This window comes from Rattus norvegicus, chromosome 16, assembly GCF_036323735.1.
Source record: "Rattus norvegicus strain BN/NHsdMcwi chromosome 16, GRCr8, whole genome shotgun sequence".
In the NCBI taxonomy this organism is placed as follows: Eukaryota; Metazoa; Chordata; class Mammalia; order Rodentia; family Muridae; genus Rattus; species Rattus norvegicus.
In genome coordinates, this window is record NC_086034.1 from 6011169 (window position 1) to 6024346 (window position 13178).

At 47.2% G+C, this 13178-nt stretch overlaps 2 protein-coding genes across 15 annotated transcripts in view; both read left to right on the forward strand.

Annotated features, from left to right (window-relative positions):
• Sfmbt1 (Scm-like with four mbt domains 1) overlaps positions 1–5143 on the forward strand; it is a 119626-nt gene extending 114483 nt beyond the window's left edge. For 11 of the 12 annotated variants that reach the window (XM_006252658.4, XM_008771006.4, XM_039094801.2 and 8 more), the window contains one exon: positions 132–5143. In XM_006252658.4, coding sequence (XP_006252720.1) covers positions 132–272 — 141 coding nt within the window. In that variant the 3' untranslated portion in view covers positions 273–5143. The remainder of the gene's footprint in view (positions 1–131) is intronic. The other variant, NM_031647.2, reaches the window with a different exon arrangement.
• Positions 5144–8619: 3476 nt separating this feature from the next.
• Stimate (STIM activating enhancer) overlaps positions 8620–13178 on the forward strand; it is a 57485-nt gene continuing 52926 nt past the window's right edge. Inside the window, exon 1 of one of the 3 annotated variants that reach the window (XM_063275492.1) lies at positions 8620–8923. In XM_063275492.1, coding sequence (XP_063131562.1) covers positions 8764–8923 — 160 coding nt within the window. In that variant the 5' untranslated portion in view covers positions 8620–8763. The remainder of the gene's footprint in view (positions 8924–13178) is intronic. The other 2 variants (NM_198774.2, XM_039094618.2) reach the window with 2 other exon arrangements.

Consider the following 13178-nt stretch of genomic DNA (forward strand, 5'->3'; position numbering starts at 1 on the left):
GATAGGTGGGGTAGATGCTCACAGGTTGGAGTCTAGCCTGGGCTACATAGTGAATTTGGGCCAGTCTAAGCTACATAGTGAGGGGCCTCATTTGTGTGCACGTCACAGCCTTTGTTCTCTCTCCTCAACAGGAAATTGATGGGCAGGCCCTCTTGCTCCTTACCCTCCCCACTGTTCAAGAGTGCATGGACTTAAAGTTGGGCCCCGCCATCAAGCTCTGCCATCACATAGAGAGAATCAAGTTTGCGTTCTATGAGCAGTTTGCCAACTGAGAAGGACAAGCAGACTGAGCTGGGTCTTTGAAGCACAGTGCAGCAAGCCCTTTGCCCTGCTCTACGGGCAGCTGCAGTCGTCCTGGGCTATCGGCCTGCAAGTGCTGGCTTGCTATCTTTGCACTTTCAGGGAAGGAGGGAGCAAAAAGAGCACAAAATGGCTCTCCTGCAATGGAATTGTGGACTTCTGTTTAGAAGATTCCAGTTTAAAAGTCGTGAGGAAGAAAAAAAACCCTTAAAAGTCTGAGTGACCATTAACGGGACCTGAAATCAAAGAATGACTGTGACAGCTGGACCACACCAATTTGGTTATTTTCATTCTGTTCCTTCCCTCTGTAGATTGAACTCTGTTCTCTGCTTTCTCTTTGTTGAAAAAAGAGGACATAGCTTTAAGTCGGCACTGGCTTGGGATGGTGCCTAAGGCACGGCAGTGCCCCACTGTTGTTGTGTTTTTAAGCTTTTCTAAATTAAAGCAGTTCATTTTGGGGATACTGAAGTGGCTCTAGGGTTTTGAATGTATAGTCACACTTCGATCCATTTTAAAATCTGTCTTAGGAGTTCCTTTGTTTACTACCTCTGTTGATGACTGCGCTTACAGCCATGAGTGACATTTTTTGTACGATGCCATTTTTAAGCTGAATGCTAAAACTATGACAGAAATTAGAGACGGCACTGCCTGCTTTTTTAAAGGTATCGTGTCAGCACCTACACCCCAGCCCCTTCACCAGCTGTCCTAGGAATTCCACTCTTGTGTCCTCCATTGTCACCCAGTTTTGGCCACCGCTGTTAAGTGGCTTTACAAAGTATTTCAGTCTTCACTCCCCCCCCCCCACCCGTTATTTCTGAAAGGTATTTAAGTGGCTTTGGTTTTATGCTTAGTTTTCTGTAGAGTTGTTTAACTACCTCTGTTTAATTTCTGGAATTTCTACTCTCAGTGAAAATGAGTGTGTGTTCTTTGGACCCACTGTCGAGCCCATTTTTCTGGTTTTCTGGGTATGTCCAAGTAGACACATGGCAGAGAAATGTGTCTTTGGGGATGGCACAAAGTATGAAGTTTGTTAACAGTGTCCTCGGTTGTGAGTACTGAGAGGTAGTTAAGAGTCTATGACCACGCTACCCGAAATGTCCCCATCTTCTCTCCTCTGGAAAGCTAAGCAGGGCCTGGTTGGTACTTGGATGGGAGATGTGGTTAAGAAGTCTAGAAATCTCTGTCTAGCCACGGTTATGCCTGTCTTCAGTTAAGCCAATTTAAATTGAATGTCATTACAGTCTGAAGATTCCCACTCAGTAGCTCATTCTTTTGAAGTTTTTCTTTTTCTTTTTAATTAAACTCAAGTTGACATGAAGCTCCAGGTGAATTTTCACTTACAATGGCGTTGTTCAGTTATTACCGAAGAATAGCATTTGATCTACCACAGCCAGGAGTAAAGAAAGACATGCAGACACAGTTGCCTCCTTTAAAGTTTTCCTTGTTGATTATTTATTTATTTATTTTTGATTACCCTAATCCCTACAGATTTATACCCTAAACATTTTTCCTCAAGAATTGAAAATGTTTTAAAACTGCAAACGGAGTAAATTCTGAACAAGCATACAAATATAAGGTCATATCATTACAAACTTAAATTGTGATTTTTTTTCTTTTCTCACCTCAACTCCACCTGTTTTTATGGACCCTGGGAACGTCTGTAGTGTGGATCCCCCTCTTCCTTGGATAACCGTCTAACCGAGTCTTAAAGCAGCAGCTCTTCACATAGGCCACCAGCAGGTGTCTCTGGGAAGAAGCTTCATTTAAGTAATGGTTCAGTTATTTGAGCTTTCTTAGAGATCCATCTTCTAAAAACATAATTCTCTGATGCCATGGAGAGAGGCAGACATGGTACTAGGGAGCAGATTGGCAGACTGACATGCGTGGCTCTTCTTAGAATCTCCGGAGACTGCAGGAGTTGAGTCACTGATACAAAGGGGAGTCATGAGAGGACATAGAACCCATGCCTACAGGGTCTCACACTGTTACCTTAGTGAAATGAAAGGGGACAGCATTGACTCTAATTTACCTCTCTCCTTGACTCAGATCACAGAACGTAGAGCTACCAGAGATAACAGGTATTCTGTCTGGAAGGTGAAGCACACGACCCAAGGCCTGAGTGGGGCTGGGGGCTGGGGGGAAACACAACAGTCTTGTCTTAGGCTACCATAATTACTCAATCTCTGTGTAAGTTAGACAAGAGGAGGGCTTCCCTGAATATGTCTTGCACTTGTGTTGGGATACCATACACTTGACAGTCCTAGCAAAGAATCATCTATCCCAACTTTCTTCACACAGAAGAGGACAATTAAATGGGGATTTTGCAGAGGACCTTTAAGTATAAAATTCTAATCTCAAACTGGGTACGGTGATATTCACCTTTAATCCCAATATTTGGGAAGAGGAAATGGGGAATCAGAAGTCTAAGATCAACCTTGGCTACATAGTGAATTCTAGGCTAGCCCAGGTTATGTGCGATCCTGCCTTTTTTAAAGATTGTTTTCATTTCATGTATCTATAAAGATACAAAGGTTAGGCTAGGTAGCAGTAATGGTTATGATGCTGGGGTGTTTTAAGTTTGATGATAGCTTGCATTGTTGGGGTAAATAGTTTACATGTTACACATTTGTATGGGAAACTGTCTCTGAGACAGCCAGCCTCAAAATTCATAGATGTTTGCTGTAAGGAGACTCTTTGTCTAGAGTTCACCTGCAGTTGTTCTCATAGCTTGCCTGCAGTCAAGTTTTTTATGATCCACCTTAAACCTGGTTGACAAACTTAGAAATACATGAACAGACTATATTGTCCTCCTAGACCTCAAGACTTAACAGACCCAAACTAGACTTTACAGCTATATTGGTCTTCTAGGGAAACCTTCAACTGTATGTGCAGATTAGTTCTGATATTTTGACTATATATGCTGTTTCCCTTTGTGAAATGTCTTTGTCCTTTTTAAATATAGGAGATACATTAATGGAGCCCTTTAATTACATCTTTAGCCTTTCTTTAGCAATGTACACAGCTCCCTGTTTTTATAATACAGGCGTAGGAAGGGTACTAGCCAAGCTCTAGAAGTGAAGATCTTGGTAAATATTTATTGAATTTTAATAGAGGCAGGCATAGAAAACCAGTTCAGAGTTTGACCTTTGTATGTCTCTTCGAGAGATAAAAGTATTTTCACTGTGAGGGAAAGGGCATTCGACCAAAGCTTCCTGAAGACTTGAATACCTTTTACATGCTCTTTGGAACCACTGTAGTTACTAATGTGAAGCCTGAAGAAGGCAGATAGGACTCAAAACATCCCACCCCTCGCAAGCCAACACTGTTTCCAAGAGACACAGAAAATGAGGCAGTCTAAACCATAGGTGGTAGCACTGTAAAAACTATTGTAGAATCATGAAAACTGTTACTGGGACTTATTCTTAGCTGGCACCTCTCACCAAAGCTTACATTGAAGAGATCTTGTCCAGTCTGAGTGACTGCCACCAGTGCTGGGAGAGTCCTTAGACTGTGAAAGTAACACTGAGTTTGAACTTGCCTTACACACTGGGAATATTCTCTGTGTACAAAGTCACACACGTTCCTACGCGTTCTTGTGAAGAAGTGAAGTAGAGAACTTGGGCAGACAAGATGATCACTTTGTAAACTTGGATGTCTCTGGTCCTAGGACCTTGGTAAGTTCTGTGTCTTGTGACCGTGATGCTGGCTCAGAAACTCTGTAAGAACAGAGCCTCCTGTACAACCAAGAAATGATGGTCACTTTCCTGCCATTGGCTTCATTTTAAATGTTTTACTCGTGAACATTGATGACTGCTTTGTGTGAGAATGTATGTACTTGGGGAGTTTGAATTTATTCTAATAAGCTACCTGTTGACCTGGAGTTTCATTCTAAGGATTCTAAGCTCAAAGCGCAGTCCAGATGGATCTGGTTCCAGGTGCACTCACTTGTACTGTCTTCAGCCACAAAGGTCAGAATCACAAGAACCAGCAACACCAGGGTGAAGGTTTGTAGGGGAGGTTGGGGGATTAAAGTAGCTCTAAAACTCTCTTACTTTTTCTGATGAGGCTGGTGTGGTGGGTACAATGGCCTACCATGGCGAAGTGTTATGAAAGAGACAAGCAACGGATTCACCAGACAGTTGTCATTACCAGCAGTAAAGTGTGGAATGGAGCCATGGGAAACAAGGAAGCAAGCAAGGGAGGGAGGGAACTTCTGACAGAGAAACAGTGTCACCATTGCTGAGGTGTGAGAGAGGAACTTCTCTCCGTGTGTGGAAACTCAGGCCGTAGGGCTCCTGTAGGGCTTATTCTGTCTAGCTTGGCAGAATTGAGGGGGTCACATAATGTCACAACAAGGTTATAGACTTTAAGGGCAGGTCACAACGCAGATGATCAGCAGAGGACACAGACATTTACAAAGCCCAGGCTGGGGTAAAGCAGGCAGTCTCCTGTCCCCTTTTGTAAGAGTTTTAAGTGCTCGTGTTTCCCTCCCACTTCCCTCCCTAAAGACAATCAGGGGCTCGCCAGGATGGGACTCCAGGCTGCTTCCAGCACCGTCCTTAGCCCTCTCTCCAGTACTCTCTCTTTGGAAGAAATGCACTTTGTTTAATGTATTTGCCTTTAAAAAACCAAAACAAGTTGCTTGTCTGGAACAAAATGAGATGCTTTTGGCACTGTATCATTCCTGCTTGCTGTTTTTCCTCTTAATTTAAAATTTTATGCATTGAAGACAAAGTACATTTAAGGAGAAATATGCACAAGAATACCTATTAAAATAACTCCCATCAGGTTTGATGGTATAATTTTAAAGGATTAAAAACAAAACAAAACTATTTTGAATGAATATATGCGTGCTTTTCTTTCTTTTTTGGCCAGTAAGTTTATAGTAAACTTGTGATATGACAGTTTTAAGTGGTTACAAGAAAGACACGTGTTAATTTAACCTCATTTGTGCTAACTTTACCATAAGAAAGGCTTTTGGCTAGAGTACATTCTTCCAGACTCTTAGTAGGGCCTCAGAAGATCATTTCTGAAATGTGTAGGAGAGGCCTTTCCTACTTACATAAAATTATAAAATTCTAGACGCTAACCCCGCCCCGCCCACTGGCGTCTTACCTGTCCCTTCTGGATTGAGATAAGTTTTGTTCTTTTTCTTTTTCTTTGTTGCTTTTTAAATTACTAAGAAGAGATGGAGTGAGCAGAATCCCTCCCACTTCCCAGACCTGGGAATTCTGTTCTCAAATGCTGAAGACTCTGTAGGCCTGAGAACCATCTACATGTGACTGTGCAGAGCAGTGTCACACCTGAGTGTGCAGAGCAGTGTCACACCTGAGTGTGCAGAGCAGTGTCACACCTGAGTGTGCTGGCCAGTGTCACACCTGAGTGCAGAGCAGTGTCACACCTGAGGGTGCTGGCCAGTGTCACACCTGAGTGTGCAGAGCAGTGTCACACCTGAGTGTGCTGGCCAGTGTCACACCTGAGTGTGCAGAGCAGTGTCACACCTGAGTGTGCAGGGCAGTGTCACACCTGAGTGTGCTGGCCAGTGTCACACCTGAGTGTGCAGGGCAGTGTCACACCTGAGTGTGCTGGCCAGTGTCACACCTGAGTGTGCAGAGCAGTGTCACACCTGAGTGTGCTGGCCAGTGTCACACCTGAGTGCAGAGCAGTGTCACACCTGAGTGTGCAGAGCAGTGTCACACCTGAGTGCAGAGCAGTGTCACACCTGAGGGTGCTGGCCAGTGTCACACCTGAGTGTGCTGGCCAGTGTCACACCTGAGTGTGCAGAGCAGTGTCACACCTGAGTGTGCTGGCCAGTGTCACACCTGAGTGTGCAGAGCAGTGTCACACCTGAGTGTGCAGAGCAGTGTCACACCTGAGTGTGCTGGCCAGTGTCACACCTGAGTGTGCAGAGCAGTGTCACACCTGAGTGTGCTGGCCAGTGTCACACCTGAGTGTGCTGGCCAGTGTCACACCTGAGTGTGCAGAGCAGTGTCACACCTGAGTGTGCTGGCCAGTGTCACACCTGAGTGCAGAGCAGTGTCACACCTAAGTGTGCAGAGCAGTGTCACACCTGAGTGTGCTGGCCAGTGTCACACCTGAGTGCAGAGCAGTGTCACACCTAAGTGTGCAGAGCAGTGTCACACCTGAGGGTACTGGCCAGTGTCACACCTGAGTGTGCAGAGCAGTGTCACACCTGAGGGTACTGGCCAGTGTCACACCTGAGTGTGCAGAGCAGTGTCACACCTGAGGGTACTGGCCAGTGTCACACCTGAGTGTGCAGAGCAGTGTCACACCTGAGTGTGCAGGGCAGTGTCACACCAGACTCTGCAGAGCTGTGTTTCTCCCAGACTTCATTTGTCAGCTGTGCGTGCCGTGTTTTTCATGAACTCTGTCTTCAAGCAACTAGTAATCTTGTGCCCAACCACAACCTCTCTTTAGCTTTAAGACACACTCTCTGGTTCTCTCTGCACATGAGGTTTAACAGCTGAGCACTTTGTGTGTAGGGTCCTTCTTGGACTTACAGGGAATGAGGGGACTTTACATTTCCTTATCCGATCATTTGTTTCCTCAATCTTTTTCAATAAATTTTTGAATACATTTAAAATGTATAAGTTAAAATTCAGGTAAATTTATATTTATCGTGTGCCAAATCTGCTGGATTCAAGAATGAATCAAGACTAGCCCTGCCTTCAGGAAGCTCCTACCCAGAAGAGAGACCTAGCTGTGTGATCTAAAGTCTGAAAGCGCTGGTGGACTGGCGCGCACAGGAAAGGGCAGGTGTAGTGGAGACGGGAGGTCAGCGGGGCTTGCCTTGCCGCTCCGGCAGCAGCTGGTGGGGCAGAAATGGGGAAACAGCATCCTTACAGCTAGAACGCTGTATGGAGATACAGATGTGTGAGTCGACTAAGAAAGGCCGCAGTACTGCATCCCCCCCACCCCCAACCGGGTTAGTCTATATTTCGGTTAACAAAAAAAAAAAAAAAAAAAAAAATCTTTGGGAGGTATTTAGCCCTCTTCGATAATTAGAACTTTTTGAGGAATTTCTTTAGAGTTTAGTATTTATTGGTCAACAAAGATAGCTTGGTGTAGGTTGGACCTGTACCATGCACATGTCCACGGACATGCAGCAAAAAAGTCAGAGCTCTGAGGCACCAATAAGAGGTATCTAGAGAGAGCAGAAATATCTAGGGGCCTGGGCAAGTAAGACAAACTTAAACGGGAGTCTATCTGCACACCGGTGTTTTGGAGGGGGGAAAAAAATTAAACCAGACTGGGTGTGGTGGCATATGACTTTAGACAAAGGCAGGCAGATCCTGGTCTAATAATGAGTCCCAGATGTTGTCTCAAAACAAACAAAAACCGTTCTCTTTGTAGCTGTATCTCATAAGTGAACAGAGCAGGGACTTGTGCATATTGACTTTGCACTTCATCTCACCATTTTCATAAGATGAAAAGTGGCTGGATTAAAAGTAACCATTTAAGAGGGGTTGGGCAACACTCGAAATGTATATAAGAAATACTCAAGTTAATAAAAAAAAAAAAAAAGAGGGATTGGGCAAGTGTAGTAGCACTTAGCTACCTCAGAGGCTGAGGTGGAAGGAGCATTTGAGTCCAGAAGTTCAAATTAGCCTGGGCAAGTCAACAAGACCGAATCTCAAACAAAACAGCGAAATCAGACTGGTGTCACAGGCCTATAATCTCAGTATTTGCAGTGTGCAGGCATGAAGATCAGGAGTACAAGGCCATCCTTGTTTTACAGGTCCTCGTTTTAAGTTTGAGGACAGCCTGGGCTACGTAAGAGCCTGTCTCAAAACGAACCCCGCACAAATTATGTTGGGGGGAGGGCAGGGATTCATTCACCTTGGAGCTTTGATTAATGAATTGAACCCTCTTGACTTTTGACCATTTAAGTAGAACACTCAACCCTGGCGTGGGAAGAAGACTAGATGTCTGAGACTGTACTCAACACCATGCTTTAGCATACTGTAGCTGCAGGTTATTGAACTCCACTTCTGAAGTAGTGAACCGAAGCTGAGGGCAAAATGTAGGAGTATTTTTAGAAAATTGCCCCGAGCATAGAAGATTTATTTACCTTGGAGGGGAAAGGGATTTAACGACAGACTTCATCACTGTCCCTGACCCTGCCCTCGTGACCTAGAACACAGGGCTCTGGTGAGTCCCTTCACACAGCCTAACTCACCTGCTCTCTCTACCTGCAGAGGTTTCCCTCCAGCCCCGCCCACTAGCCCTGGCTAGAGCTCCGCCTCTAGGGGAATCGAAGCCCGCCTCACGCCTGGCTCGACCAATCAAGCTCTACGATCTCGGACGTCGGGTTACGCGCGGCGCCGAGCGGCCGCGGGCTGAGAAACCGGCTCCCAGCTTCAGGTCCCGGGTCGCGGCTGGGCAGCGCGGCCCGGGCTGCAGCGAGGCCGGCTGCCCCTCGCGCCCTCCCGTCAGGCCGCCATGCAAGGCCCGGGAGGGAACGTGAGCCGCGGATTGCCGGGCGGGCCGGCCTCCACGGTCGCGTCCGGGGCGGGCCGCTGTGAGAGCGGCGCGCTCATGCACAGTTTCGGCATCTTCCTGCAGGGGCTGCTCGGCGTCGTGGCCTTCAGCACATTGATGCGTGAGTCCGGGACCCCAGCCCCTCCCCGTCCCCACGTCGCCAGCTGCAGACCTAGCCCCACCCCGGGGACCCTCCTGCCCTTAAGAGTCCCGGCCTGGGCACCGGGCCCTTGGGCTGCGGTGCCTCCCTCTCCCGCGAGACCGTGCTGGGCATCCGAGACTAGAAGGGAGTCCCGGACCCTCAGAGCCCTGGGCTTACAGCTGCAGCTTTGGGCCAGGAGTGACCCTGCCCGTCGCCACCTTAGACCTGTCTCTTGTCCGATGCCAGCCTAAATCTGCTTCCCTCCTACTTTACCATCGCAAATTAAGGTTACCCCACTTTCCGGTATGGGCCGAGCCGTCTCCCCCACCCTCCCACTCCCAAAGATAGCACTACTCTCAGCTCCCTCTCGGGCTCCTCGTAGCCTGCCTCCCCTTGGCTCTTAGACCCCCACATCCTTAAGTGTCTACTGGCCTAATGCTGGGCTCCTCCCTGAACCTTCACTCCCTGTGTTTGCCCTTCCTGCTGGGTGTGTGGACACGCACCCACACCCACCTGTAGTGTTAGGGCAGTGCAGTCGGTGCTCCCACATCGTCGCGCGACCCGGTCCTACTCCCTCTATTGTTCAGGGAAGATCCTCTCTGACTGCCGTGGTCCCCACATCTCAACCTCCGTTTCACCTGTTCAGCTCTGTCCCGAGCTTTCCTAGTTAAGTTGTATCTGAAGTTTCCCCTAGCTGTTCTTCCAAACCACGCCTGTTATTTACGCTTTTAATTTCCTGGGTTTGGGGTTTTGGGTTGTTTTTGGTTTTGTTTTGTTTTTGTTTTGTTTTGTTTTGTTTTTTCTTTCTGTGAACTCTTGACAACCTGGTTGTCTTGATGGAGGAGGCTTAGAGGCTCTGGGAAAGGTCTCAGAATCTTCATGCTAAGTCGCCAGAGGCACTTCTCGGGGAGTTTTATAGTAAAGAAGGAAGTTACAGATGGCCGGTGTTGTCCAGTGGGGGTTGGAGTAAGGGCCATGTTTACCCTTGGGTTGGGAGGTTGTGCTGTTTCTCTGATGGGCACACACAAGACACTAAAGGATGGAGGTCTCTTGGCATATAGACCTCCCTGTGATGTATTACAGAGGAGTTATAATTAATATGTAGAGGCATTAATTCCAAAACTGACTTGTTTTCAAAACTGTGCTCTGTGGGCAGAATGGGGAGTTCCAGCAGGGTGTACTCCTCACTGGCGGGGAGAGGGTCTTGCTGCAGCTCTGAACGCATCTGTAGAGTTATCCTTGCTTATTTATAACAACAGATTTCTTTGGGCAAACTCGCCCAGGCTTCAAGTGACCCTGGATAGCTTCTGATTCTGGCCACTATTTCTCTATGACTGCTCGGCTTTGAACAGGAAGTGTCCAACTAGCCACGTGCTTGCCTCTGTTTCTTTTCCATCTCTACTTGCTTTGCCATTTTCTCTGCTGAACCAAGGCTTAGTTTTCTCACAGTGATAGTTTGTAACAACTTAACTAGAATCAGTTGCCGACAGGTGCATATTCTGCTGGGCATGTGTTTCCACGATACTGTGAATGGGCTTCTCCTTCTCACCCTTCTCTCCTCCAGTCACTGTCCCTTTTCAAGAAACTATAGGTTTCAAAAAACTAGGGGATTTTGTAGGCGGAGCTGGCTGTTCTCATAGGCTTGATTAGTGTTGTTGGTTCGGTGTAACCCCTAGGGCCCACTTGTGATTCAGAGAGGGACATGTGATTATGTCAGGACAGAGTTGCTCATAGATGAGAATTGTCAGGTGGATTTGTTCAGAGTGGTAGTACTGGCCCTGCAAGTCTTCGGGGACACTCACTTCCTCACTTAATCTTCAGTGTGAGTTTACATACAGATCCCAGGACTGCTAGGACTTTGTGGGAGCGTATACTGAGTGCAAAAGTTGATTCCTATTCAGGGGAAGGCTCAGTGTGGAAGGGCTTTATGACCATGGCAGAAGGCCCTTGGCCAGTGAGAGGCAGTGTTATGCAGAAGAGATGGGATGGCCTGGACGCAGAAAGTAGATCAAGCAAACCAAGACAGCAGGACCTTTGTACTAGATCGGGAGACCTCCTGGGCTGTAGCCCATTTGGGAAGTACCTTTCACACGGCTTAGACCTCTTGGTCCTGGTGAAACAGAATTGTGGGGCTTTTCCATTTTGAATAGCCAGGGAGAGGCAGAGTTCTTCAGGTCCTTATACTTTTGGACTAGATTTTTGCTGTGGAGCACATCTGGCAGCTGTCAGGCTCTGTCTGCCCGGTCACAAAATGTATCTGGCTGAGCTGCTAGAGTCAAGGGCCAGCCTTCTGGGTCAGAGCCCAACTGGAAGTCCCTGAAGAAGTGGGGGCAGGGGCGGGGGGGACCTTCCTTTGTTAGTCCCATCTTTATGGTCTTCAGGCACACTTTAAATACCTTTCAGATTCTTCTGGACAATTTGACTTAACAGTGCTTGTACTTTTTGAGGTCTTCCCCTTCCTGGTACCCTGTCCCTCGAGGCAGTAGGGTCAGTGCCTCTCTTGGGTCCTATCCAGTTCTGACTACAGGGACTTACTTCAGTTTTCCTGCTGGACCTGCTCTTGCCATGGTATAATAAGACCACTTCTGTGCCTGACAGACTGAGGTTTCTCCCTTAACCTTCCTGGATTCAGAGGAACCACAGATCCACTGTTTATTCTCCTGTCTCTAGGCATAAAATCACTTTGCCCTAGTTGCTGTGTTTTCTACCCTTCTGTGTATGGGTGGGCTTTGTAGGAGAGGAACAGTTTGGAGGTTACCTTAATATCACTTGGGGAAGATTTCGGTTCTCACAAGTATCTCTCCCCCGATACTCTGATAGACGCCTTGTGTTACATCTGGAAGTTGCACACTGACTCAGACTAGATGGTTGAGGGCCTCTATGCCAGGTGCCGTGTGCTTCCTGCTCTCCATGTTGTCTTTATAAACAGGCAGACTGTTAGAGTCCACCAGCCACTGGTGTATTCACGGGCAGTACCACTTTGTGACTGAGTAGGGGACTTCCCAGGACTTCCTACTAAGGAACACCCCCCCCCCGCCCCCGTACAAGGAATGGCCAGCAAACTTTAGCCAGATTATAAAGTTTCTAGCCACTCGGAGTTTTCTGAGACATTGTGAAACTGACTGGAGCATCTACACAGAGGCTTTGTCGTGATCTGCCTGCCAAACGGTTCTTCTTGTTTGGTGTCTTTGTCTCTGGTCCATGGCGTGGCACTCAGACTAGAATTGAGCAGAGCATGGCTGAGCAGTGGTGAGGCTTGGCCACCACTCCATCGGCCAGCCCGAGGGCAGCATTGGCCTGTGTGTGTTAGCATTTGGGGGCGTTTACTCTCGTGACTTTGAGTGCAGAGCAAACCTGAGTTTCCTTCACCGTGCACAGGCGGGGTTCTATGCTGAAGTGTGGACAGAATTGGCTTTTAACAAAACGAGCGTTTTGACAGCTTGAGCAAATCTGCCTGTGCGTTCTCACATCACAGAACGGGCCTAGCGAGCTGGTAGAAGTGGATCCCTGTGGTCCCAGCAGGGTACTGCCATGAAGAAGTGGTAGCTTTTTTTCTGTGACCCAAAGCAAAAGTACAAAGCAGTCTAGTCTGCTTCATACCTTGCTCTCAGATAAGGCTGTGTGGCGTTTCCACTCCTACAGAGCTGGCCTCCCTCTGTGCTCTTTGTACAGACAGAGTTGGCACAGCGTTTCTCATGGTCCCCTCGCTAGATCCCATCACAGCTTTATCTCTAAGAATGCCAGAACAGCCACGGCCTGCCTGCCAACTAGTTTCACAAGTCCACGTTTTGTCAAGCTTTCTCTCTATGCGACTTTCTTTTTTTTTTTTTCTGAGCTTTTTGAGGAAAAGATGCAGTCGTTATCGCACTTTAAGACTTGAGCATCCTCCTAAGAACAAGGACGGCCCTCTAACAGGATTAGTAATCCATACGGTGGATCTCCGAGTTCAAGGCCAGCCTGGTCTACAGATTGAGGTCTGGAGAAACCCTGTCTGGAAAAAAAACCAAACCAAAAAGGAAAAACAAACAAACAAAAAACCTCTCTGTATACCCACTGTGTTCACATTTTTCCAAATGCTATCTATTTTATAGGTAGAGGGTTTGGTTTTGTTTTGGGTTTTTTTTGGTTTTTGGTTTGTTTGTTTGTTTGTTTGTTTAATTGACTCAACAGAGGGCCATACGTTGTGCTTGGTTTGGGCTTTGCTGTTGCAGTGCTGAACCTGATCCCGGGCCTC